Source organism: Arabidopsis lyrata (assembly GCF_000004255.2).
Source record: "Arabidopsis lyrata subsp. lyrata unplaced genomic scaffold ARALYscaffold_5, whole genome shotgun sequence".
Lineage (NCBI taxonomy): Eukaryota > Viridiplantae > Streptophyta > Magnoliopsida > Brassicales > Brassicaceae > Arabidopsis > Arabidopsis lyrata.
Genome location: NW_003302551.1, coordinates 14,140,319 through 14,165,024, shown reverse-complemented (window position 1 = coordinate 14,165,024; position 24,706 = coordinate 14,140,319). Strand labels below are relative to the sequence as shown.

The window sequence follows — 24,706 nt, the reverse complement described above, 5'->3', positions numbered from 1 at the left end:
CATAACTTTAATTTAGATGGCTAATGTCTCATCACCATTTTATTGAACTTTAAGTTTAAGTTCAGTTGCATTTAATTTTTTTTTCTGTTTAAATTCACTCCATCTCATCACCAACGCCACAAATACATTAAACTTCAGAAAAACTATTGTTAAAGAGATGACAATAAATTCACTATCTACTTTTTATGTATTCATTGATTCATTTAAAGACAACTACATTCTCAACCACATCTATCTAATCTCTATTAAATTAAAGTGGTCAGTTTCTATTTAATTTCATTGTTCCTAATCTCAATTCAATTCAATTTTACACACACAGTAATTAACAATTAAAGCAATTTAGGAGTGTACCTTTCACCTACGCATCTTCTCCACAACAATTGCACCATGAAGACATTCAGTAGTATCTTCACTTTCCTGCAAATATCAACAGACACATGGATGATGTCAATGACTGATATAAAGAAAATACAAAGTTGTTTGAAAAGAATTTTAAGACTATCAAATCAAATATGTTAAACAAATACAACTAGTTTTAGTACTAGTAAAACACAATTCATAAGTGAAATAAGTGATCAACAAACAGAAAAATTTATCACCTCATCCTCAGAATCATCATCTGAGTCCTCATCAGAGGATGAATCATCTTCAGACGAACTCTCAGACCTTGGCCTTTTTAGCAGCAGCCGCAGCATGCTTCTTGGTTGCAGCCTTCTTGGCTGGAACTTTCTTAGCCTGTCAGATGTATTAAAGCTGATTAGAAATAACTCAATTCACATGCTCAAACCAACAAAAATAAATTAAGACAGTAAAAGTTATACCTTCTCATCTTCCTCAGATTCAGAATCTGATGAATCAGAGCTCTCAACCTTCTTAGTCACCTTCTTCACAGCTTTTTACTTTTGTACAGCAGCAATCACGTCTTCCTTCTGCTTCTTAAGACTCACTTTAGTATCAACATCATCTTAAGGCTCCCTCTTACCTAAAGAGAAGCAGCAAACAAAGTTTTTATCAATAAAACGTTCAATCTCATCATTAAAGGTTTTGAATTCATGATTGAAATATACTACAGAGATAGACAAATAACACCTATCGAATTCTAAGACCTATATTCCCAAACCAATCTTACGGGTTCATGAGACAAACAAATTACACAAATACTTCCATCAGACATATCAGAAGGAGAAACATAGATATAAAAATGCAAACTTTCAAGACCAAACTCGTTATGTAACAGAGAAAGACAAGACCAAAGCATTTAAGGTAAAAGGGAACCAAAGTTCATACCTTTCAAAGGCTTATTACTGGCCTTAACAGCAGAAGGAGCGGAGGAGAGGAGAGAAGCACAAATCAAAGCTCGTTAGGATCGGCGGAGGTGAGGAGAAATCGAAAATCGCCCGAGGAAATGTGAAATAGAATCGAGGAGATGAAGCCGGAGAAGAAACGGAGAGGTGAAATAGAATCGAAGAGATGAAACCGGAGATGAAACCGGAGAAGAATCGGAGGGAGCGGAGGCAGGAGATCGGCGGAGGAGAAGAAATCGTTTTCTCCATCGCGTTTCTAGGGTTAGCGAGAAAAGAAGAATGAGAATTTTTTTTTTTTTTTTTTCCTGTTTTTAGAAAAAGAAACGCGTTTTCGGAACCAATAAGAAGCCGCCACGTCAATGATACTGGGTATCAAAAGTCTCACCCCAGTGATACGGATCAAGCCCAAAAATTGTGTCTGATCCATTAAAAAAATATATTTGGGCTTTTGATACTCTATTTGTTTCATCGGTGTACATGGTCTTAGACCGATTCACAAAACGCTTTCAAGGCCAATATCAAACATATATATAAAAACAAAAAAAAAATACATAAAAAAAAAAAAAAAAAAAAACAAAACAAAACCAGAGAACTACTTAGACACTATACACACCAATCTGCTCCTGCTCAAGTTTCATCTTGAGAGCCGCTTATTCATCTTAACATATATAGTCTGGTCGCCAGATATTGAGTTAACTATTCTCACATAGAGCTTACAAAGTCAACTATCTCCACCACATCATGGAGTAGAGAGTTGGAGTTCACCACTCTACAATTCAACCTGATTTGTCCTTGAGATCCTGTAGTAGGTGTAATGTTTCCCATCCTATTCATTGCCTCCACAAACGCATCAAAGAATTTTTCTGTGCCATCAGCAAATGATCTCACCAAGGGGATCGTGTCTGTGGCATTGGGGCTAGAGAACAACTCTTGATCGCTTTGGATAAGACCTTTTTGCTCTTTGAGATTCACATAGTATTTGTTGTCGAAAACTAAAGGCGTACGCAGATCGAAATCCACTAAGACACTCTGATTACCATTGCGAGGACATTGTCCACGAAGAGTTTGTAGGTAAGTCGTGTTGAGTGTAGGGTCAGGTAATCCGGTGTTGCTAAAGTTGTATAATCGGTCCATAATAAATCGACATTGATTTTTACCAAATGTGTGAGCCCCTAACAAAAGAAAGACCATATATAATTAGATCAACAATTAACTCGCTAATTACAAATATATCAAATGGGGTTTATTTTCCTTTTGTTAATTACCGGAGAGAGCAACAAGATCAGAAGGACGATCGAGGCCAACTTTTTTGAAGTTGGCTTTAAGCTCTGGAAGTGTGAAGAATGGAGCTGGGAGATTTGCATTAGCGAGATTTAGAAATGCTTGTAAGCTGTCTCTTCTCCCCAAAGAAACCTTCCAAGAAGGACCTCCTGCCTATAGTATAATAACACCATTATATTCAAAATAATATTTACTTTTGTAGAAAAAAAAATATCACACTCAAAACTCAGAAGGAAAGTTTTTTAGTCTCCACTGTTTCTTGAAAAAATGTTTGTAATGAATAAAAGAAGATGGGAGAATGGAGCATACCAAAGTGACAGATTGTTGAGCTGCAATGGTGAGCATATCTGCGCACGAAACGGTTCTTGGGCATGCCCTCTCTACCGCGGCTTTCATTCTGTCAATCACGGGAAATCCCCGAGCTGAATTTGCATTTCCAAGCGCATCTTTCTCTGTCTGAAATGATGTCGTGTTGTCTAACAAGATTGACGCATCACAACCCTTTCAAAAGACCAAAATATATTTAAGAAATTATTAGTCAATGTACTACACTCATAGTTAAATCTTACCAAAGGTAACAATTTAACGTTGAACTTTTTTCATCCATGAAAACCATTTGTTCCTCTGAGGCAAGTAATGAGTAAAGGTTATATATCTATATAATTAATGAAAACAATATGAGGAGAGATTAACTCCTCTAACCCATTTCAACTCACTAAAATAAATATTCAATAAAAATATTTTTATATTATCAAAATATGTATACATAATCACTTTAAAATATTAAAAGTAAATAACAAATTTAATAAAATAATAGAAATAAATATTCTTGAAAAAATAGTAGCACATTGGTTGAAAACTGAGGCAATCTTTTTAAAAATCTGTATAAGATCTCACTTTGGTATTTATGATCTTGTAAAATTTCAATAGACTATTAAGAAAATCTTATACTAACTGCATAGTGTGTCATATATGAAAAGTGATATCTTACATTAACAAAGCAGTCGTGGAAGTGAAGACGAAGGATGCTCCCGGCGATACGAGGGTCCGATCTTAGCTCGTTCATGTTAAAGCCTCATCATCAACTGGGCCAGCTCACAACAACAAAGCCCAAGAGCAGTCCAAGGTTCAGTCAGTCAAAGCTCCAACGGTAATGTTGACTGAAAGCAGAGCAAGCTCACGCCAAAGCAATGGGAAGAAGACGACAGAGACAGCTCATCCAATGCAACTCTCAAATAGATTCGCATCTCTATTGGATCTAGAGTCATAGCTGTCACCTGACACCTCATCAAAGATCTAGATAGTTCTTCCTGTCTATATAAAAGTGAGAGCTTGTACTAGGGTTTTTCAATGAGATAATAATATGAAAGCTTGAGTATTTCTCTCTTCTTTATCTCTGTCAAGAGTAAAACTACATGGTATCAGAGCCATGGCGGCACAACCTTCTGCTGTCACTACAGCTACTCTTTCTATTTCTCAGTGTGTCACACTCAAGCTAAATGATACAAATTACTTGTCTTGGAAACTTCAGTTTGAGCAGTTTCTCAACAGTCAGTTGCTTCTGGGCTATGTCACAGGTGCTTTGGCTCGTCCTCCTCCTACGGTGGTTGTCAGAAATGGAGAACAAGTCACAGAGGCCAACAATCCAGAGTTTCTCAAATGGATGCAGACCGATCAACTCATTATGGCGTGGATCTTTGGATCTCTGTCTGAAGACACTCTCAAAAGTGTCTACGGTCTCAGATCTTCGCAGGAGGTATGGTTTTATCTCGCTAAGAAGTATAACCGGGTTTCAGCTACTAGAAAACTTGACATTCAGAGGAAGATTCAGACTACCACTAAAGGAACCAGATCTCTGGCTCAGTACTTGTCAGAAATCAAAGCACTCTGTGATCAACTAGACTCGATTGGTGCTCCTATTTCTGAACAAGAGAAAATCTATGGTGTCTTGTCTGGTGTTGGTAGGGAATATGAGTCTATAGTCACAGTTATTGAGGAATCGATGGATCTTCCAACAAGTCCTAGTTTCGAAGATGTGCTTTACAAGCTCACCAACTTTGATGACAAGCTGCAGAAGTATGAAACTCCACCAGAAGTGAATCCTCATCAAGCCTTCTATACTGCTATGGAAGAAAACTCACACAAAGCTTTCTATACTGCTAAAGGAGGCTACTCTGGTAGAGGAAGAGGTCAAAACAGGGGTGGTTCACGAGGTCACAGCTCCTATACCACTCAAGGCCGAGGCTTTCCGCAACAATTTGGTCAAGGAAGCAACAAAAACAATTATGGAGCCAATGATCAACGTCCAACTTGCCAGATATGCGGAAAATACGGTCATGCTGCTTATAAGTGCTATAAAAGGTTCGATGAAAATTTTCAGACTGAAGTAGAGACCTTTCCTCAAGCAATGGCGGCTATGAAACTGAATGATTCACCTCAGTATCCTGGAGGAGGCTGGTATCCTGACTCAGCAGCAACTCACCACATCACGAATACTCCTGCAAATCTGAATGTTAGTCAGCCATATGATGGAACAGAAGCTGTCATAGTGGGGAATGGTGACTTTTTGCCTATCACTCATGTTGGATCAATCAACCTTCCAGGTATCACTGGCACTTTACCTCTTAAGGATGTGTTAGTATGTCCAGAAATAGCAAAATCTTTATTGTCAGTGTCTAAGTTGACAGATGATTATCCCTGTAAGTTTGAGTTTGACTCTGAATCTGTGTGTGTTAAGGACAAAGTGACAAATCAAGTTCTAAGTCAGGGAAGCAAAATCAAAGGCTTGTATAAGTTGGAGAATCCTCAATTCTTGGCGTTCTATTCATCCAGACAACAGACTACCAGTGATGTAATTTGGCACAAGAGATTGGGGCATCCTCATCATCAAGTTATGCAACACCTATCTTCAGTTAATGCTATTTCATTCAATAAGACTACTAAGTCAATGTGTGAAGCGTGTCAGTTGGGAAAGACATGCAAGCTACCTTTTTCAAGATCAGAGTTTCAAGCAAGCCAACCACTTGAGAGGATACATTGTGATGTTTGGGGTCCTGCACCAGTCACTTCAGTTCAGGGTTTCAGATTTTACATTGTATTCATAGACAATTACTCAAGATTTTGTTGGTTATTTCCTCTAAAGTTGAAATCTGATGTTTTTGAAGTTTTTAAGAGCTTTCAAACACTTGTGGAAAATCAGTTTAATCACAAAATCAAGATTTTTCAAAGTGATGGTGGAGGAGAATTTGTCAATAGACCACTACATGATCACTTCAAAGTCTGTGGTATTCAACACTTCATTTCATGCCCTCATACTCCTCAACAAAATGGACTTGCAGAAAGAAAGCATAGACATATAATGGAGTTAGGTATGTCAATGTTGTTTCACAGTCATCTTCTACAAAATCTCTGGGTAGATGCTGTCTTTACTGCAAATTTCTTGAGTAATCTCTTGCCAACTTCCTCACATGAAAAGATGCAGAGTCCTTTTGAAGTTTTGAATGGTACTCGCCCAGTCTATACTGCACTAAGAGTCTTTGGGTGTGCGTGTTATCCATACTTAAGACCGTATAGTGAAAATAAGTTTGATCCCAAGTCATTGCTGTGTGTTTTCCTTGGCTATACAGAGAAGTATAAAGGGTATCGATGTCTTCATCCTCCAACAGGTCGAGTTTACATTAGTAGACATGTACTCTTTGATGAAACAAGATTTCCGTATACTGATACTTACAAGAATCTACTGTCTGCTGCAACTACTCCTCTGCTACATGCATGGTCATTGGGTACAGCTCAGAGAATCGAAGAGTGTCTGCAAGACAGAACAGTGGAAGAAGAGTTGGTGTATACTCCTACAGAACAAGAAACAGTGACACCACCACATCAAGAGGTTACAGAATCTGAGCACCACTCACCACAACAACAATCTCAACAACAAAGCTGTGTCAATTCTGAGGATTTACAGTCAGATACTTCTCAAGCTGCACCCACACATCCCATGATCACCAGAGGGAAGCACGGGATTCATAAACCAAATCCTAGGTATGTCTTATTCACTATAAAAGGGATACCAGAGGAGCCAAAATCAATTCAAGAAGCTCTAAGTCATCCGGGATGGACAGCAGCTTGTGAAGAAGAGATAGAAACTTGTCATGCTACCAACACTTGGAGTCTGGTTCCCAGAACCCCAGACATAAATCTCTTGGGTTGCAGATGGATATTCAAAACAAAACTAAATGCTGATGGGACGTTGGATAAACTCAGAGCAAGATTAGTAGCAAAAGGGTATGAACAGGAAGAAGGCATTGACTTTCTGGAAACCTACAGTCCTGTAGTAAGGACAGCTACAATAAGAATGGTGTTACACACAGCAGTAACTGAAAGATGGGATATTAAACAGTTAGATGTGAAGAATGCATTTTTACATGGGGAATTGCAGGAAACAGTTTACATGAGGCAACCACCTGGCTTTGAAGATTCAGAGAAACCAGATCATGTGTGTTTGCTTCATAAAGCCATTTATGGCCTTAAACAGGCACCAAGGGCCTGGTTCGACAAATTCAGTTCATATTTGATTGAGTTTGGGTTCAAATGCAGCCAAAGAGATCCATCTTTGTTCATCTTTCAACAAGACCAGAGTGTGTTGTTGTTGCTCATGTATGTGGATGATATGGTTCTAACTGGAAATGATTCAAGCCTAGTTTCAAAGCTTCTAAGTAAGCTGAATGAAAAGTTTATGATGAAAGATATGGGTCCTCTCAAGTATTTTCTGGGAATTCAAGCTCAGTTCACACCAACAGGTCTATTCATGAATCAAGAAAAATATGCTCTGGATCTTCTTCAAACTGCAGGTATGTTGGACTGTGCTCCAATGCCTACACCACTTCCTGTTCAGCTAGACAGACTGCCTCATCAAGATAAAATTTTTGAAGATCCAACCTATTTCAGAAGATTGGCAGGTAAATTGCAGTACCTGACCTTAACAAGACCTGATATTCAATATGCAGTAAACTTCGTTTGTCAGAAGATGCATAAACCATCAGTGTCAGATTTCAATCTCTTGAAAAGAGTTCTCAGATACTTGAAAGGAACAGTAAAGATGGGACTGATGCTCACTTCAGAAACTGATTCAACTCTTCGAGCATATAGTGACAGTGATCATGCGGGTTGCAAAGAAACAAGGAGGTCTACTGGAGGTTTTTGCACGTTTCTCGGGTCTAACATCATATCCTGGTCTGCAAAACGGCAGGATTCAGTAGCAAGATCTTCAACTGAAGCTGAATACAGAATCCTCTCAGATACTGCTGCAGAAGTGTCTTGGCTCACTGCTCTGGTTCAAGAAATAGGACTGCCACAAGAGAAACCTCCTGAAATTTATTGTGACAATCTTTCTGCAGTCTACTTGGCAGCAAACCCGGTTCTGCATACAAGAAGTAAACACTTTGCCACTCACTTTCACTATGCAAGAGAGATGGTAGCTAAAGGAACACTGGTCATCAAGCACATTCCTGGGACACTGCAACTCGCTGACATATTTACAAAGCCTCTGCCACAAGCCAGCTTCTTTGACCTCAGATTCAAACTCGGAGTTGACTTTCCACCCACCTCGAGTTTGCGGGGGAATGTTAAAGCCTCATCATCAACTGGGCCAGCTCACAACAACAAAGCCCAAGAGCAGTCCAAGGTTCAGTCAGTCAAAGCTCCAACGGTAATGTTGACTGAAAGCAGAGCAAGCTCACGCCAAAGCAATGGGAAGAAGACGACAGAGACAGCTCATCCAATGCAACTCTCAAATAGATTCGCATCTCTATTGGATCTAGAGTCATAGCTGTCACCTGACACCTCATCAAAGATCTAGATAGTTCTTCCTGTCTATATAAAAGTGAGAGCTTGTACTAGGGTTTTTCAATGAGATAATAATATGAAAGTTTGAGTATTTCTCTCTTCTTTATCTCTGTCAAGAGTAAAACTACAGTTCACAATGGTATCTCTTACAATGTTGGTGACGTTAGGACATGAAGTGTCGTAGAAGGTAGGGGTAAGTTGAGCATCGGACAGAGACGCACGAAGCATAAGACATCCCAATGTGATTAAGATTGTCCAAGTGAATGAAGAGAACTGCATTTTTCACAAGGAAAATGAAAAGTATTTAATTGGGTTTAATGGAGAAGATGAGTAAGGTCCATATCTTAAAGAATCCTTTTATAGGCAAAACGGGTCAAACGTGGAGGCCTTTTTTTTTCTCAATGGAAGGCTTTTCGCTCGAAGTATAAGTATGTATATGGAAAGTAAAAATTATTTATGTTTTGAAATTTTAAAAATACAAATTTACTATCCACTGTAAAAAAATTAAGTATTCAAGATAATTTTAAGAAAAATAAAATAACTCTTCAACGACCTTTGGAAATCTCTTGGTCGTCACTCGCTAAAACACAAAACCAATAATTAACATGGCCAATAAAAGATCACCCTCGTGTCCGACACGTTCTTCACCTTCACTCCTAAACGGTTCCCTCTTCCTTTTCTCATAATTGGATGATGAGGTTATGAATGTAAAATATTAATATTAACATTCAGAAATTAAAATCTGTGATGTAAAATATGTAATATACACATTTGATTGCAAAAAATAATAGTTCACATAAAAGTAGCTAAATGTTTGTATCACGTTTTGTGGAAAATATATATGTATCGTAATCGAATCAATCCATACTAAGATAAATGTTTTTTGTTCAGGTTACTTTCGTTTCGAAAAGTTTTAAGCGTAGATCTGTATGTTTTCATCGGGATCAAATCCTTCCCAATTAGATTCAAACTCATATACCATAGTTTTCACTCTTTTTAAGAGGTCTCACGATCCACTAGTCCAAAAGCTGCTATGTAGTAAGATAAATGTTGCTATGTTTGAAATCCAAAAACTGAAAAACCTAAATTAAATGAATTTCTGTCCGATTTTATTTTTTTGCTAAAGATTTCTGTCCGATTTGAATGTCCCTAGTTCAAAAGTATGAAAAAAAAAAAAAAAAAGTATGGACCAGATATCGACTGTGAAGCTAGTCTCCTATGTACAACGCCTACAACTATTTGTGCCTATGTGAAGAAAACTTATCATTTTGTGACTTCCGCTTAATTTGGCTCATGGGTAATGAGACTTTGTTTCGACGACGATTAATAACGTACATGATCGAATACGATCGGTGTCGTTTTCTGCTTGCAGGGCTGCGGCAATAGTTGTCGTTAAAAATAAAACCTCACAAATAAATATTATTACGTACACTTATACTCGTATAGTGACTTAAGATCCTCACCGCACATAAAAAATGATTAGATATCTAATCTATCTGAAAGATACGATTCAGTCCACATGAAAGATACGAGTCTTTTTTCTTTTTCCGGCGAGTCTCCGGTGTACCGGTTTTGTTACTGGATTTCAATTTGTTGTAGGCCAAGGCCCAAGTCCATTTGGGTTGATTTTATATAAAATTTTTATTTAAAAAAAAAAAAAAAAAAGTTGTCTCCAATTGAGCCCAATTCGCTTTGAAAAAATCAGTTTTTTTTTTTTTTTTTTTTGTGAAAATAGGGAAAAAATAAGAAAAGGCCACGTGAGGGTTACTGTGAGAGAGTAGCAACAACAGTTAATCCAACAGATCCAACAAAAAGTAGACCCTCTTTTTTCTTCTTCTGAAAGTAGACTTTAGAATAGCAGCCATAATAATTTACCAACTTTGGCCTTCTAGTCATCCATAATAAGACTATCCGTCGTGTAACTGTGAGGGGGGTGTAAGATGTTTTTTATTATTATAATTTAAAGTAAGAAAAAAAAGAGAGAGAGAAAGAGAGAGAGTGTCTTACACCCGAATGTAAACTTACACCCGGGTGTGAAGAGAGAGACAACTTTTGCATTAAATCTTTTTTTTTTAATACTTACACCCCTTCCGAATGCACCACTGCATATGCTCTAATGTATTTGATTATTTAGGGAAATGTCCTAAAAAAACAACAACAACTTTACATATATTTCAAGAAAAATATACTAAATGTTTTAGACCCAAGAAAAAATTATATACTAGTCAACAATTTTGTCCATATCATGCATTTACAAGTTGAATTCTAAGTGGTCAAATAAAGTTGAACACCCGGACCAGAGGTGGCCTAGAATCTTATGTCAAAAGGACTATATATGATATTACCCAATTAATTCAAACAATGAAAATCAAACCAAGCTTATTATTGAAAATAAAATAAAAACATTTTTTTAAAAATAAAAACATATTTATACAACACATACGAAACACAGCCATAAATATATTAGTCATCGTCATATTGAGGATTTGAATTTTGAAACACACACAAAAAAACGCACAATGTGATGAATTAATGCGACAGAAGAAAACCGCTAATTTTTTTTTTTTTTTTTACCGCTAATTTCCACACAACATGAAACGGAGAAACTAAAAAAAACAACTTGCACTGTCGTAAAGTTCTGCTCAAATAGATATCTTGTTAAGGAATAAAGAAACCACGTGATGTTTCATCAACTCAGGATACGTGAAAATGTCTGTGTCTTTGTAGAAAACTTCGACGACCCTCGAGAGGTTTAGGAATCGCATGACGATAGGGAAAGGAAAAGAGTGATCTCTCGTCATAAGTTCTTGATTAAGACTCTTCCATGAATCCAATGCCATGATTTTGATCTCTTCTTCCGCGTTTTCCCATGAAATACCATATTGCTTCATATAACAATCAATGGATGTTCCTACGTGCTTTCTCTTATGTTCAAACTGCATTAGATAGATATCAGATTTTGAAATTATATTTTATACCAACGTTGTGACAAAAATTGTATTTGTATCTAGGGTGTCAACTACAGCTTAAGTTCTAAGGTCTGATATTATTCTCGAATACTACAAGGAATTGGAATTTTCTGACCATTTCCAACCAGTTTTAAGGTCGGGTTCATCCCAAGATTAACTAGGGTCTAACAATTTAGTCATAACCGTTTTTTTCTTTTTTTCCGGGATTAGGAAATCATTATGATTATTATGCGTGATCACATTCTCTAATGCCAAAGCCCAAACGGTACTTACATTTATAGATACACATTTATATACCAAACGGTTCTTACATTTATAGATATACATTTATACCAAACGGTTCTCTAATAGCATGATTTTAATTCGGGAAACACAATAGTTTTACACATGACACAATATTTTTACACATGACACTGTTATTTTTTTTCAGTATGACATGTTTTTTTAACATTTTTTTCGAATGTCTCTCTTTCATACACTCACGTCAAAATCCCAATCTTAAGTTTTTTTCTCTTTCAAACTTCGTGTTATTATTATTTGTTTCATGTTTTTTCCCCAAATTATTACAATATGCTACTGCATTTTTGTCTTTTGTTTAAGGGAAATTTTGAACTTTCCCATATTTAAAAACATTATTTTTAAGTTTTCTGATTCATGACTATTCTTTTGGGTCAAAACTCAAAATCTAGTTAATAGTATAATTCCCTTTATTTTTTAGTGGCAATATCTTTGTCATTCGGGATTCGGTAGGTCGAACTGGACTGGTTATTGACTTATTGGCATCACTACGACAATGTGAGTTAATATTTACCTCGCAACTAGCAATGTCACCACAGAGACGGCCTATTAGTGCAGAAGTCACAAGAAGGGGTGGGAAAGTGCTTAACCATTCAAACACATCAAGTGTGCCTTCATCCACCATTCCTAGAAAGGATCCTGTTAACAGAGCTAAGTAGCTCGATGAATAAACTCCGTTTTCTTTGTACTCGTCAAATGTTGCCACATAGTCTTCACTCAACCATTTTGCCTCTTGAAGATAGGCTTTAGCAGTTACAATCATCTGATTAATAAACATATAACCAACAAAATTTTAATTTAGATTCAACACACATGAACAAAGACTTACTAATTAGTTATATGCTTGCTTTTGAAGTAGTTGTGTATATAAGTATTTAGTAATACCGATTTTTTAGCGAGAAGGCCGCATCCGGACCTGCCTTCCCTCTCCATATCCTCCTCAAGTTTTCCATAGAAATCTAACACCACATGATGAAGATACTTCATACTCTCCGGGAGCCCTTCTATGCCGCTAGAATTCCACATAATCAATGCATTTGTAAATGGTTCGAGTTCCTCAATCGTGCCATATGCATCGTATGTATCATCAACAAGAGTCAATAAGATAACAACAATGGCCAATCTAATCCTTGCTTGAGAATATCGGGGCTCGGAATATGCTCCAACAGCCCACAAGTAGCTTTCGACAGTCCTATTCCTTGCATATGGTAGTTTCAAGTCTAGCTCTAGACTTGAGTACCACCTATAAAAAAAGAAGAACCAACAATCATTAAGGTAGTCTCTCCATATAAGAGTTTTAAATGTATATATAATATATCTGGCTAGCTCAAAATGGCACCTGAAGACTTGGCAAAGCTCTTTGCGGTGCAACATTTTCAGAAGATTGAAATCTATCTTAGCAAATTCAAGCAAGGTTTGGTCGTGCAGATCTTCTTCTTCATAGTATGAGATATATTGCCGTGTCTCTATCCTTGATATACCCCTAGGGTATGCATGTTTGAGGGCATTTTTAATGCGGATGGACATATGTGGACTAGATTGATCAGTCAGTCCTTCCAAATGATACCTAGAGAAAGCAAGAGCTTCATCGAGAATGTCTTCGCCATGGGTGCTCCAATGTGCAGCTTCATAAAGGCATAAAAGACCTCTTGCATCCTCAGCTAGGTGCTCCTTGAACTTTCCATCCTTATTCTTGAAGTTGTTAAACACATCTTATACATAAAAAAATTTTTGTTAGTCATCAAGTTTAACAATTAACATTTGTTTGGTAGATTTACTAATCATTATATATGCATATAGAGTACATAGTGAATATATCTTGCGCTTCCACAATATCAATATGATCGAAGTAGGTGAAATTTAAAGAAGAAAAATATACTATACTTATTTCAGTTTTCACAACTTATTATTTTAATATCTTTCATATTTATCATTTAACTGTACTTATGCAAAAACAACATTGGCTGGATCAATTAAAAATATGATCAAGTCGAGCCCGTGATTTATTAATTATATATTGGTCAGAATTTTGAATTGTATCTAAAACCTAAGAAACAATTAATATAGTTCTTAGACAAAAAACAAAATACTAATAATTAGCAACATTCTATTTCATGACTTTTTGTTAGTAATATCAATTCAATTTTTTTTTTTTAAACTCAAAATATGGAAACATAAATAAGAAACTTTTAGTCATAGAGATAAATTAACTAACATACTATGACATACTACTTTCGATAATTTAAATATTAGAGTGATCGATCACTTCTATAGTTCTATATTTTTCTGATTTCTTACTTACCGACACCAAGTTTATAGCCAAATTGTCTAAAAACTTGGAAGACAAGAGAGACGGTGTATAAATCGAACTCATTGTCTCTTATCATCTGCATAAAACCATGACAACCAAACATCGTCTCTAACTGCGCGAAGATTTCTCCTTCAAAGTGGTAGGAGATACCAAGGCGACAAAGAGCATCAATTAATTTGATGTTCTCTATCGGCTCTTCTTTTGAAGCCATTAACAATTCTCTTACGGTTTCCTTTAGTGAACTCAGCTTCTCTTCGTTTATCTCACTCTCCTATATACATCAATATAATGGCACGAGAGAAGACATCATAATTTAGAGTATATTTATAATTTTTTGTGAACAAATTTGCCTATAATTATTTAATCAAATGTGACTTCAAGTCGTGGGTACGTACCGGGTCTAAAACAGGAAAAGAGATCAAGGGATCTTCCCATATATTCACCGGAAAATCGGCTAATGGCCGATTAATTTCTTCAGTCGTAAGCGCTGACAAAGTATTTATTACCTCCTGCATGCTTAACTTCTTTTTTTTTTTTCTGATTTTAAAGTGTACCTATAATCACTCTTCAAGGTTTTCTTAAAGCTTTGCTAAAACTGTGGCTGCACTGGATACATATAGAGGCCATTGGATAAGGGCATCTCCAACCCTACTCTATTTTAGAGTAAAAATGCAAAATTCTTCTCCAACCCTACTCTATAATTGACTCTAAAATAGAGATTTCTGCAGATTGACTCTATATATAGAACAACTCTATTCTCAACTCTATTTTTGAATTCAACTTTTTTTATTTATACTTTAGTCCCTCAAATTTAAACTTTTTTATTTAATACATATAATCATTTTATAAACAACAATTACAACACATAGCTTTATAAACTTAACAAGCAAACAAGTACTAAATTTAAAATAATTTTATAAACTTAACAAACAAACAAGTACTAAATTTAAAATAAACAACATAAAAAAAACTAAAACATAAAACTAGTAATTTAATAGTCCGGTAAATTGCTTGTAGATCCGCCAAGATAGTTAAAATATTGTCCAAATGAAGTAGATGGAGGAGGAGTTTCTTGATCTTGATTTTGTTGTTGGACACGTCGTTTTTGTAAAATCCGTGCTTGTTCACTCTCAAAATATGCCCGAACATTTAGGTTTTGAAAGGAATTCAAATCACAAAATAAAATTTTGTTTTCTTCCTTTAGCTCATTCAAAACATAAAATTTGTAATGTTTTATTATTGTTATATGATGTAATGTTTTTTTTAATAAATAATTAGTGTTTAATTTAAATAATTTCATATTTTATGGGAATTTTGCAAATCTATAATATATGGAGTCAAATTGTAAATTATATAATTAAAAGGTATTAGTATATAAAATAGAAATAGAATATATCTAAGAATATTCATTTTTAGAGTAGAAAATAGAGATATACATTGGAGAGAAACCCTCCTCTAAAATAGAGTTACTCTATTTTAGAGTAAAATATAGAGCTCTACATTGGAGATGGTCTAAGCCTCTCTCTCTTTTCTTGGTCTTTGTTTTTTCAGCAACCTTTATTTTAATTTTGTTTATTTTTATGGTGTGTTCTATTAGGCGTGTAAAACATGAGTCATTGATTGGGATTTTAATTTTGTTTATTTTTATGGTGTGTTCTATTAGGCGTGTAAAACATGAGTCATTGATTGGGATTTTTTTTTTTTTTTTATAAACCCTATCGGCAGAAACGCACCGAAGTGCTTTAGAGTGGACTTCTCTCTGAAGGGCCACCACACTGTCTGTCCCGAGTTTTGAATGCTTTCCGACTAATGCCAGGGGTAGCCAGATCGTCTGTTACTGAACTACCAGGTAAACTGCTTGGGCCAAAGGCCCAAATCCAGACTTTTCACATAGATGTGTTTTTTTGTTTCCAGCGTAGATCGAATCTCGGTTAGTTCCTTCAAACCTTTCTCCAATTCTCAACTACCACTGGACCACAACTATGTGGCCGATTGGGATTCTTAGCCTATAATAAATTAAAGTAAATGAAAACTACATACTAAAGCAACAAGATAGATATAAAAAGATATAGCACTTGACCATACAATCTTAACTAATTCTAGCTAGTTCGATATACCTAATATTGGTGGTGTTAAAAAATAATAAAATGAGAATTTAACCCGTTTTAAAGCGGTGTGTTAATGATATTTAAAATTTTTATTAATGTTAATTCAAAGCCGTCCTGCCATATAACCCGTCATGCAATATAATCCGTCCCTTGCTATTTTTTAATATGTTCATAATATTATTAGTTTTTTATTTATTTTAATCCGTCTGTTTTGAAGGGGCGAGTTAATGATATTTTAATTTTTATTAATGTTGATTCAAACCCCGTCTCGCCATCCCGCAATATAATCCGTTCCGTGTTACTTTTTATTTTTATATGTTTAAATGTTCATAATATTATAAATTTTCTATTGCTATCAAATATATCAATTATAATATTTCCGGTAATATTAAACAGTTTAACTAAATTATGAATTAACCCATATACAAACTTTTAAATTTGGATGCTTGTTAAGTTAAAGTTCCTGCTCATTCGGATTTGAATTTATTTTGATTTTATTTATAATATAACTCTAAATCATTGTCTAAATATTTTAGCCGATGTGAGACGTTGAACACACACTTTTTTATTAATTGGATAAGATATGTTCGTTTTTAAAATTTTGAATCACAATATATGCAGATAAAAAATTGAGATTTTTTTAACTTTATGTATTATATGATAATTGAAAATAGTTAAAAAATAATCAAACAAAAATGAAAGGAGAATCATAAATTTAATAGGAACCAAATCTTCTCAATATCTTTATTTTTAAATATAGAAACGTAATTAGTGGACACGATCCAATTTTGGTAATATTTGTATCCTACTTTTAGGCAAATACCGATGTAAGAGTTGAGTTAAATATAACCCGATCCAACCAAATTTTTGTGAAGTAAATTTTGTATCGGGTCGGGTACTATTTGTGTCTGAAAACAATTTAACCCATCCGTAAAAAATGTACTTCAAAAATAGTAAAATACTAGTATAGATAAGTCAAACACCATTCTTTCGACTTGTTCCTCTTGCATAAAAATTAATGATTAATGATTAACAATAATTAGAGAACTGCAAACCTCCGTAGAAGTCTTTCCCCACCACATACCGAAGTCGAGGCCCTTCTCTGGGCGATGAAGTGTATGATTGGTGCGGACAATCAAGAGGTAGCGTTCTTTACAGACTGTTCAGACCTGGTGAAGATGGTGTCTTCTCCAACCGAATGGCCGGCGTTTTCAGTGTACTTGGAGGAATTTCAGATGGACAAGGAGGAATTTTCATCTTTTTCTCTATCTTTAATTTCTCGTATAGCTAATGTTAAAGCGGATAATCTGGCACAAAAAATTCGTACAGAACTGCTTCATATCACATATATAAACAACATTCCTCAGAAATGACTCTTCTAAGTTCTAATTAATTTTGGTTGACAAAAAAAATAAATAAAAAATAATTAGAGAACTCCTCTAAACTTGATCATGAAAGCGAGGAAGGGATCTGGATCTGGTGCAGCCAACACCGGAGAACAAACATGGAACTAAACCCAAACTCTCTCCGATTATGTATTCATGAAAAATGATCTCTGCAATAATTCTCAGAGCTCGGTAGTTGTTGTTGCTGCTACGTTTAAAGTAGCTTGGAAACCCAAACTTGTCTTCGTGTAGGTTTGCATACGCCAAAACGTTCATCCATCTTGCACCACATGTACAGTACTACACTAGCATTAAAAGGGTTTAATGCCAGCGGAATGTAATCAAAACCGGTCTCACTACAAGCTGGAGATAGTTAAGATACTAATTGCCATTCCACGCACGCAACGTATACTCTACATGTTTGTAATCGGGCACAATGTTCATATACATGATAAATCCTTGAGAACTACATTCTTTTGAATTTTGGAATTATTTCAGCGTTAGGGAAAAGTGTAACTTGGCATCGATTAGATTCCGTGCCAGCAGCGTAGAAATCAATGGATACAACAACCTCTCTATAGTATCTATTCACGCCGTCCCAGTAAAGATTTCCGTTCAAGCTAATGGGGTTGATAGAACTCAGCCCGCGCAAAGGGTGATGAGATTGGAGAGTGTTGAAACTCCATAATCCTGTTTGAGATGAATATATGAGTAAACTTAAGACATCAAAGTGAACTTTATCCATCAACACAACTTTGTAACCTAAAACGACTTCGTTTTGGATTTGTGTGGCTAGTCCAGCTGATTTGAAAATTGTAGAAACTAGAGAAGGATTTGCGTTACCCCGCGTAGTAGGGATTGACTATGGATCGGGCCTTGTCGATCCAAAGATGTCAAAAAAAAAAAAAAATCTCCCGATATTTATGCCTCTTACTTTAAATAAATAGTAGAAACTTATATAGAAGAAACCCCCAAATAAATTAAAAGAAAACCTAAATTTCAAAACCATAGAAGTAAATGTAGACCAAGACTTCTACGTTCTAGGACCACCAACGACAAATAAAAACACCTAACCGTAGAAACTAAAGGAGGATTTGGAGGAAAACTCTTTATTATGTGTTGTTGATGTCAAGAAAGTTGATACAATATATATAGACTAAATTAAGTTTAACCTAATTAGAATAGGAAATAGATAAAAATGAATAAGTAAATATTCTAAATCTTTTCATCCTTATCACAATAGGATATCTAGAATATTTTTTTTATTTCGGTTTCACGATCCGCTGTCTTGCTTTCCAAGTTACCTCAATAAAAATACGATTTGTTGGAGGAGGAGGGATTTCGACACATTGTCGTGAAATCGGATTAGCCACAAAGTAGGTTGAACTCCCAGGGATATGGATTTCTGTCAAAGTCGTACGGATCAAAATCAATCATGACATCGGGTGTAAGCCTCGACTTTGACACGTTGACGTTGGTGATGGAACTCGTATTCGAATTTTTCTCTTATGAGAGAAGATATATAAAAGCCAAGAGTTCGTGGAAGTCCCCAAATCTTGCATGCATAGTAACCTACAACCTCTTCTGGTGAGTGTATGTACATGAGAGACCACGAAGAATGCGAGTTTTGATGGTAAGACAGGAATCGTTGGCGGAAACACGGAGACTCAGCGAGCGATTTGCATTGCTTGCAAACTAGTTTGAAAGTGGTCTTAGCGGTAATCTCGCTAGTATATTTGCCCATAGATCATCTGTTAAGAAAATCATCTCCTTTTTCTTCTCAGTTTACATCCTAATTTAACAGGGTTTTTTCTCGCGTCAAAGACTTAGAATATCTTTAGTCTTTACCATCTATATATACATTTTTGGATCACAATTAGCAAATAAATCCGGAAGTTGAGAAGTATTTACAATGGCATGCCATTAACATTAATTATTTAGATTTGTTTTATTTAAGTAAAGATTTTTAAATGAAATTCATTTATCATATATTTAGCAAAAGTCTCTACAAAATCTTTCCTTATCTATTTAAGTAAAGATTTTGAAATCAAATATGTTTTCAACAATTTACCAAAAATCTCTACACAATCTTTTTAAAAATCTCGACTTAGTTAAGTTTTGATTTTTATCTGCAAAAAAAAAAATTAATAGTAACGAGTGATGTAAAAATCGGGAATGTTGATACTACAATTTCTTCTACTTTTTTTTTTCATATAATGAAAATTATTTTTTAGGGATATTTTCTCAAAACCTCTAAATAAAACAAAGGGTTTCAAAAGATAGCTTCTCTTTTGGCGGGTCGACCCGCAAACCCGCAACTCTCTACGGGCTTATCCGCATGAATATGCGACCCGTAGTGGATAAAAATATTATTCAAAAAAAAATAACAAATGATGTTTAATTTTACGGGACGGGGTTTTATGGTGCAACGGGTTTGGATCGATATTAATATTAAACAATATACTATGGATGAAATCCTAGAATTATAAATCAAAATTTAATTATAAAATCAGAAACACTAAACAAAATAAAAAATATTAACAAAACAAATATAACTTAAAATTTTGCTAAATAATTTTTTAGTTATAAAAGAATCGACCCGCGGTACACCGCGGGGTAAAATCTAGTTATATATAAATGTTTAACGTTGAAATTATAGAAGATTCACAATTTTAGTTATAGCTTTAGTGGTAAGATAAAGGAAGAAGAATCTTTATCAAAAAATGGAATACCAATGGTGTAGAACATATCTTGTCTTTCACGTTTACTATTTAATGCTATAAAGAGTTGACCAACTTTTCAAATCCATGTTAAAAAGGTTAGTATTTTGAGTTTAGGTTAATCCAATACTGATTAATCGATCAAAGAGTCAAAAGTCGCAAGTTTTTTTAACAAAACTTGGCAACCCTACCATCACAATTTCACAAACCCATCTCAAAATATCAAACAAAAATGGATCAAAATCTTGATACAAAGAAAAACCAAAAACATATTCATGAGACTTATTGCTTCCTTCCTCTTCCTTTCTTGGCAGGCTGTGTCTCCATCTGTTCTTTCCCGGTGACTTCAGAGAGATCGACTGCATTATACAGCCAACATAAATAAACTAAGTAAGTTATAATAAACCCAATGTTACACCACACACAAGGAGCTTTCCTTTTAAACGTTATGAGATGATGCACATTCAAGTTCCATTCTTTCAAGTTTGGTAGGCGAAAAGCAATGTTTAGAGAAAATAATAGCTGGTGACGATGTGATACGTTGTCTCATAATAGAAATATCCTCATAGCTCAATAAAACAGAGCAGGTTTTTTCTCAAACACTAAGAGATGATGCATATTCTTTCTTTAAGTTAGATATGCGGAGAATGAAATTTTTACCATCAGGTCCTCTGGCCATGAGGGTGAAAAATATGTTATTCAGTTTCTCCATCTTCTTCGCTTCTTGTGCTTGGTCTGTCTTGAACTTGAGACACTAAGTTAAATAAAAAGTAGAATAGAATGGTCATATACTAGACAAAAAGAATGGAGAAGATGAAAACAAGAAGGCTACAACAAGAAGAGCTAGTTAATCACAGAAGTTGATACAATCATTTACGTCAAACTCAGCCCAGCTTAACGAGTTCTAAAGTATCACACTTTGACTAACAAACACCAACATGCTTCAACCTCCAACAAGTACCATTGCTCTAAAGAGTGAACTATATCTGCTTATCTAACCCATCACCACGCAAGACACGTACGAAAACTAAGAAATATCGAAAACGTAGCCTATTAGCAATCGCATTGACCAAACCAAACCCAAAGTAACCACATAACTACGACAACATAGGATGAAAACTCAACCAGAAAACGATATCTCTAGTAATCAATCATCATGGAACCCTAAATTACATTCTCCAAAACAAGCATCCTTCGACGAATCAGATATCAACTTCAATAGCAAATATTGAATTCCATACTATTATATAAGATAAAACTCAAAGAAGCAGTGATCATAGAGAACTAGACACAGTCAAATTACCTCTTTGTTATCAGTAACCTTGAGAACTAACTTTCCGTCACAGTGTCTATACTTCATCACATACCGAGTCTGCACCACAACAATTGAATCCATTAGAAATAAAAATTCTGTACTTGGAATCGAAACATCTGAGATTGCCACCAACACAACGAGATTCAAATCAATTATCAAGGTTTATCAAAATTCCCAGTACAAAATTCGAGGAACTGTGTTCAATTTCCATAAATCAATCCAAATATCTCCAAATCAACCGTAAATTGTGTAATCGAAAAGGAGGAGAGCAAAAAAATAGCTAAACCTACAGATTCGGGATCAGCTCGAAAAATCTGAACAGATCGATCAACGAATTCGTCCCATGAAGCGATGTAAACCATCTTGATTCAGCTCTAACGGCGATTCTTCGATTTGAGGCGATTGAAATCTCCGGGAGACTCGACGGAGAAGCAGAGAGGAAAAAAGACGGCTTTTTATTTGTGTTTTCGGGATTAAATTGAGTGATGATCAAACCGAATTAAACCGAATAAAACCGGAGTAAACCGTTAGTATTGAGATTAGTAAAACCCTAACCGTTCTTCTTCAAACTTCTGCAATTTTTTTGTTTCTCCCAAATCTGTGAATCTCAGTGTTCTTCTTCACCATCATGCTCTCTCGTTTATTCCTTAGACCTTCGAATCTCCGTTACGTAACACTAGTTACATCGAAATCAAATTCTCAGATCTTCTCTTCGTTTATTCGTCCGCTTTCCACTAACAGTACCGGCGGCGGCGGAAATGGTGACGGGAATGGTCGTAATCGGAATGATGTTCCGTGGAGTTTCACTGGAGTAAACGATGATAAGTCTGGTCCTTTCTCTTCCGATGATTCTTGGGGTTCTTCTGGAGTTGAAGGATCTGGGTCTGTTGGTGGAGATGGGAAATGGCCGGAGGAGCCTAAGAGATGGAATATGAAAGAGGAAGAGGATAAGGTTGTGTTTGATACTGGTGGAGAAGTCGGTCAAGGGATTGAGACTGGTCGTGAGAGGAGAGGCAATGAATGGGAGGAGACTAAGCGATGGGATATGAAGAAGGGAGAGGAGGAAGTTGTGTTTGGTGCTGGAGAAGATGTAGTGGATGGGTTTGGAATCAGGGGAGAGGTGAAATCTAATGAATGGGATGTGTCAAAGCCGTGGAATTTGAAAGAGGAGGAGGAGGGAGTTGTGTTTGACACTGGAGGTGAAGTGCCGTTTAGCTTTGAGAATAGCTTGGAAATGACGGAGGAAGAGCGTGTGAAGAAGGAGTTGATTGAGAAAGAGGAGAAGGAGCTTCTTGAGGTTATCAAGGGTGAGATTTTGTGAATTCGTTTTGCTGATTCTTAAGGTTTGATTTTAATATGCATTGCACCAGTAGTTTGAATATGTGTCTAGATTTGGAATTAGGGGATGAATGGATATCTAATAATGATCACATGACTTGCCTTGTTAAGGTTAGGTTTGGATTTGAGGATTAGTCAAGTAGCAAAGGTTGTGTAACTAATCTATCGATAGACATGCTTGCTGAGTGGAGGATATGATAGTTTTTGGAGTAAGCTCGAATGTTAAAGAGGAATAAGCATTTGGGTAGAAAGACTTAAAGACTTGTGTTTGAAGTGGATAGATTTGTGCTTACTGACGCTAAGGAACAGTTTAGTGCTTATGTGTGTTTGCTATTAACAATGCTCAGTAGAATAATTTGAAGAATTTGTTATTTTGATCACATTGGTAATTGATTCTGCTGCTAGTAAAACAAGCGCCAGAAGTAGAGTAAATTTTGCAGTTTTGCTGATTTGGAACTTACTATTGCAGGTCCTGATCGAGCATTTGGAGACCTTATTGCTAAGTCGGGTATAACAGATGAAATGCTAGATAGTTTAATAGCCTTGAAGGATTTCCAAGGGGTCGAAGGATTGCCTCCTCTGACTGAGATTGAAAACCTGCGCCGCGAGAAAAGTTCAAAGAAGTCCTCAAGAGCTGAGATAGAACTCCAGATGCAAGAGGACATTGCCAAAGCACGGGTGAGACAAGTTGACGAAACAGGTAGAGCCTATGGAACTGGAAGAAGAAAATGTAGCATTGCCCGTGTTTGGATTCAACCTGGGGAAGGAAAATTTCAAGTTAATGAAAAAGAATTTGATGCTTATTTCCCTATGCTTGATCATCGCGCTGCTCTTCTACGCCCACTTGCTGAAACCAAAACCTTGGGTCGTTGGGATATTAAATGCACTGTTAAAGGCGGTGGTACTACAGGTAAAACCCCTCCACAAGCACCTCATTTTCTTCGACTATTAGTCACTCAGAGCTTAAGTTTCTTTAGCAAGTGTGATTTATACACTATAGGATTTGGTCTTAAGTTAACAGATTAGATTGCCATCTCTTTACAAATATCAACAATTTTTAAAGCTTTATTGCTTCTAATCGTTATTCACTATGTACTCAAATATTTGGTTTAAAGGTCAAGTTGGAGCTATTCAATTGGGTATCAGCAGGGCACTGCAAAACTGGGAACCAGATATGCGGACATCACTTCGAGCTGGTAAGCAAGATACTACACGCATCTTAGCGTTATTAAATCTGTGTAGTCCTTTTAACGTTCATTAGCAGAGATACAACTTATTGTCTGAACAATGTTTTCATTTGATAGCCGGTATGTGTGTTCATGTATGTTGAATTGATTGGTCTTGATCTCGATCTTTTTCATCTTCGATATGTTTCAGCTGGTTTCTTGACAAGAGACTCTCGAGTTGTGGAAAGGAAGAAACCTGGAAAAGCTAAGGCAAGAAAGAGCTTCCAATGGGTCAAACGTTAAATCCGAAAACCCGTACGATATCTTCTCCTTTTTGTCTCTGTCATTTTCATTGGTTCATCTACTTATACCGGGTTTAGAAGAATCACCGGCAAATAACTTGTTCTTTTGGTTCGATCCCTTAGTTATCTTCATGTACCAACACATTCTTCTCTTACGACTCGGAGTCTTGGAAACTTGAGTTTCTTTGGTTTGTGAGTCGGATACATATTTTGTATGTTTTGTTCCGGCAATTTGTCATGCTTCTTCAAAAAGTGCATTGATGTTTAAACATAATGATCAACTCTTTATATGGATTATATTATTAGGTAAATTTTCATTCTTTATGTCCAATTCTCGTAGACTAAACAAGAATTGGTTACATTGGCTAT

General features: G+C 35.8%; 4 protein-coding genes and 1 long non-coding RNA gene across 7 annotated transcripts; 1 reads left to right on the top strand and 4 right to left on the bottom strand.

Moving 5' to 3' along the window:
- Nucleotides 1-576: 576 nt before the first annotated feature.
- Nucleotides 577-1,567, bottom strand: LOC9312014. The gene is made up of 3 exons (XR_002332242.1): nt 1,288-1,567; nt 822-982; nt 577-735 (listed from the first exon to the last, which is right to left on the bottom strand). It is a non-coding gene; the product is annotated as an uncharacterized LOC9312014 (long non-coding RNA).
- Nucleotides 1,568-2,006: 439 nt separating this feature from the next.
- On the bottom strand, nt 2,007-3,651 carry LOC9312012 (peroxidase 33). The gene is made up of 4 exons (XM_021026210.1): nt 3,577-3,651; nt 2,895-3,086; nt 2,570-2,738; nt 2,007-2,476 (listed from the first exon to the last, which is right to left on the bottom strand). The coding sequence occupies exons 1-4, from the start codon at nt 3,649-3,651 to the stop codon at nt 2,007-2,009; spliced, it is 906 nt and encodes a 301-aa protein (XP_020881869.1).
- A 7,215-nt stretch (nt 3,652-10,866) lies between these two features.
- LOC9312011 (alpha-humulene/(-)-(E)-beta-caryophyllene synthase) lies at nt 10,867-14,615 on the bottom strand. Of its 3 annotated transcripts, XM_002875897.2 has the most exons (6): nt 14,399-14,611; nt 13,995-14,274; nt 13,032-13,404; nt 12,578-12,935; nt 12,207-12,455; nt 10,867-11,362 (listed from the first exon to the last, which is right to left on the bottom strand). In XM_002875897.2, exons 1-6 carry the CDS (start codon nt 14,516-14,518, stop codon nt 11,069-11,071), a joined length of 1,674 nt encoding a protein of 557 aa, XP_002875943.1. In that variant the 5' UTR covers nt 14,519-14,611; the 3' UTR covers nt 10,867-11,068. The 3 variants fall into 3 exon arrangements, with proteins under 3 accessions (XP_002875943.1, XP_020881951.1, XP_020881952.1); XM_021026292.1 differs by having other exon boundaries at nt 12,578-13,404; nt 14,399-14,615; XM_021026293.1 differs by lacking the exon at nt 13,995-14,274 and having other exon boundaries at nt 14,399-14,601.
- Nucleotides 14,616-20,321: 5,706 nt separating this feature from the next.
- Nucleotides 20,322-22,014, bottom strand: LOC9313714 (signal recognition particle 9 kDa protein). The gene is made up of 4 exons (XM_002875894.2): nt 21,822-22,014; nt 21,520-21,588; nt 20,877-20,970; nt 20,322-20,575 (listed from the first exon to the last, which is right to left on the bottom strand). The coding sequence occupies exons 1-4, from the start codon at nt 21,891-21,893 to the stop codon at nt 20,499-20,501; spliced, it is 312 nt and encodes a 103-aa protein (XP_002875940.1). The 5' UTR covers nt 21,894-22,014; the 3' UTR covers nt 20,322-20,498.
- Nucleotides 22,015-22,042: 28 nt separating this feature from the next.
- LOC9313713 lies at nt 22,043-24,656 on the top strand. Its single transcript, XM_002877599.2, has 4 exons — nt 22,043-22,838; nt 23,339-23,779; nt 23,985-24,065; nt 24,247-24,656. Exons 1-4 carry the CDS (start codon nt 22,160-22,162, stop codon nt 24,336-24,338), a joined length of 1,293 nt encoding a protein of 430 aa, XP_002877645.1. The 5' UTR covers nt 22,043-22,159; the 3' UTR covers nt 24,339-24,656.
- Nucleotides 24,657-24,706: the final 50 nt, after the last annotated feature.

Bases quoted from the DNA above. Each gene is read 5' to 3' on its own strand.
- LOC9313713 (XM_002877599.2), top strand. From the start codon at position 22,160: ATGCTCTCTCGTTTATTCCTTAGACCTTCGAATCTCCGTTACGTAACA. The intron at 22,839-23,338 runs GTGAGATTTTGT...TTACTATTGCAG, and splicing joins GCTTCTTGAGGTTATCAAGG to GTCCTGATCGAGCATTTGGA. The intron at 24,066-24,246 runs GTAAGCAAGATA...GATATGTTTCAG, and splicing joins GCGGACATCACTTCGAGCTG to CTGGTTTCTTGACAAGAGAC.
- LOC9313714 (XM_002875894.2), bottom strand. From the start codon at position 21,893: ATGGTTTACATCGCTTCATGGGACGAATTCGTTGATCGATCTGTTCAG. The intron at 20,971-21,519 runs GTAATTTGACTG...TATTTAACTTAG, and splicing joins AGGTTACTGATAACAAAGAG to TGTCTCAAGTTCAAGACAGA. The intron at 20,576-20,876 runs GTAAAAATTTCA...TGTATAATGCAG, and splicing joins CATGGCCAGAGGACCTGATG to TCGATCTCTCTGAAGTCACC.
- LOC9312011 (XM_021026292.1), bottom strand. From the start codon at position 14,518: ATGCAGGAGGTAATAAATACTTTGTCAGCGCTTACGACTGAAGAAATT. The intron at 14,275-14,398 runs GTACGTACCCAC...TGATGTATATAG, and splicing joins CTTTTCCTGTTTTAGACCCG to GAGAGTGAGATAAACGAAGA. The intron at 12,456-12,577 runs GTATTACTAAAT...TTTATTAATCAG, and splicing joins GCCTTCTCGCTAAAAAATCG to ATGATTGTAACTGCTAAAGC.
- LOC9312012 (XM_021026210.1), bottom strand. From the start codon at position 3,651: ATGAACGAGCTAAGATCGGACCCTCGTATCGCCGGGAGCATCCTTCGT. The intron at 3,087-3,576 runs GTAAGATATCAC...GTCTTTTGAAAG, and splicing joins TCCACGACTGCTTTGTTAAT to GGTTGTGATGCGTCAATCTT. The intron at 2,477-2,569 runs GTAATTAACAAA...TTCTTTTGTTAG, and splicing joins TGATCTTGTTGCTCTCTCCG to GGGCTCACACATTTGGTAAA.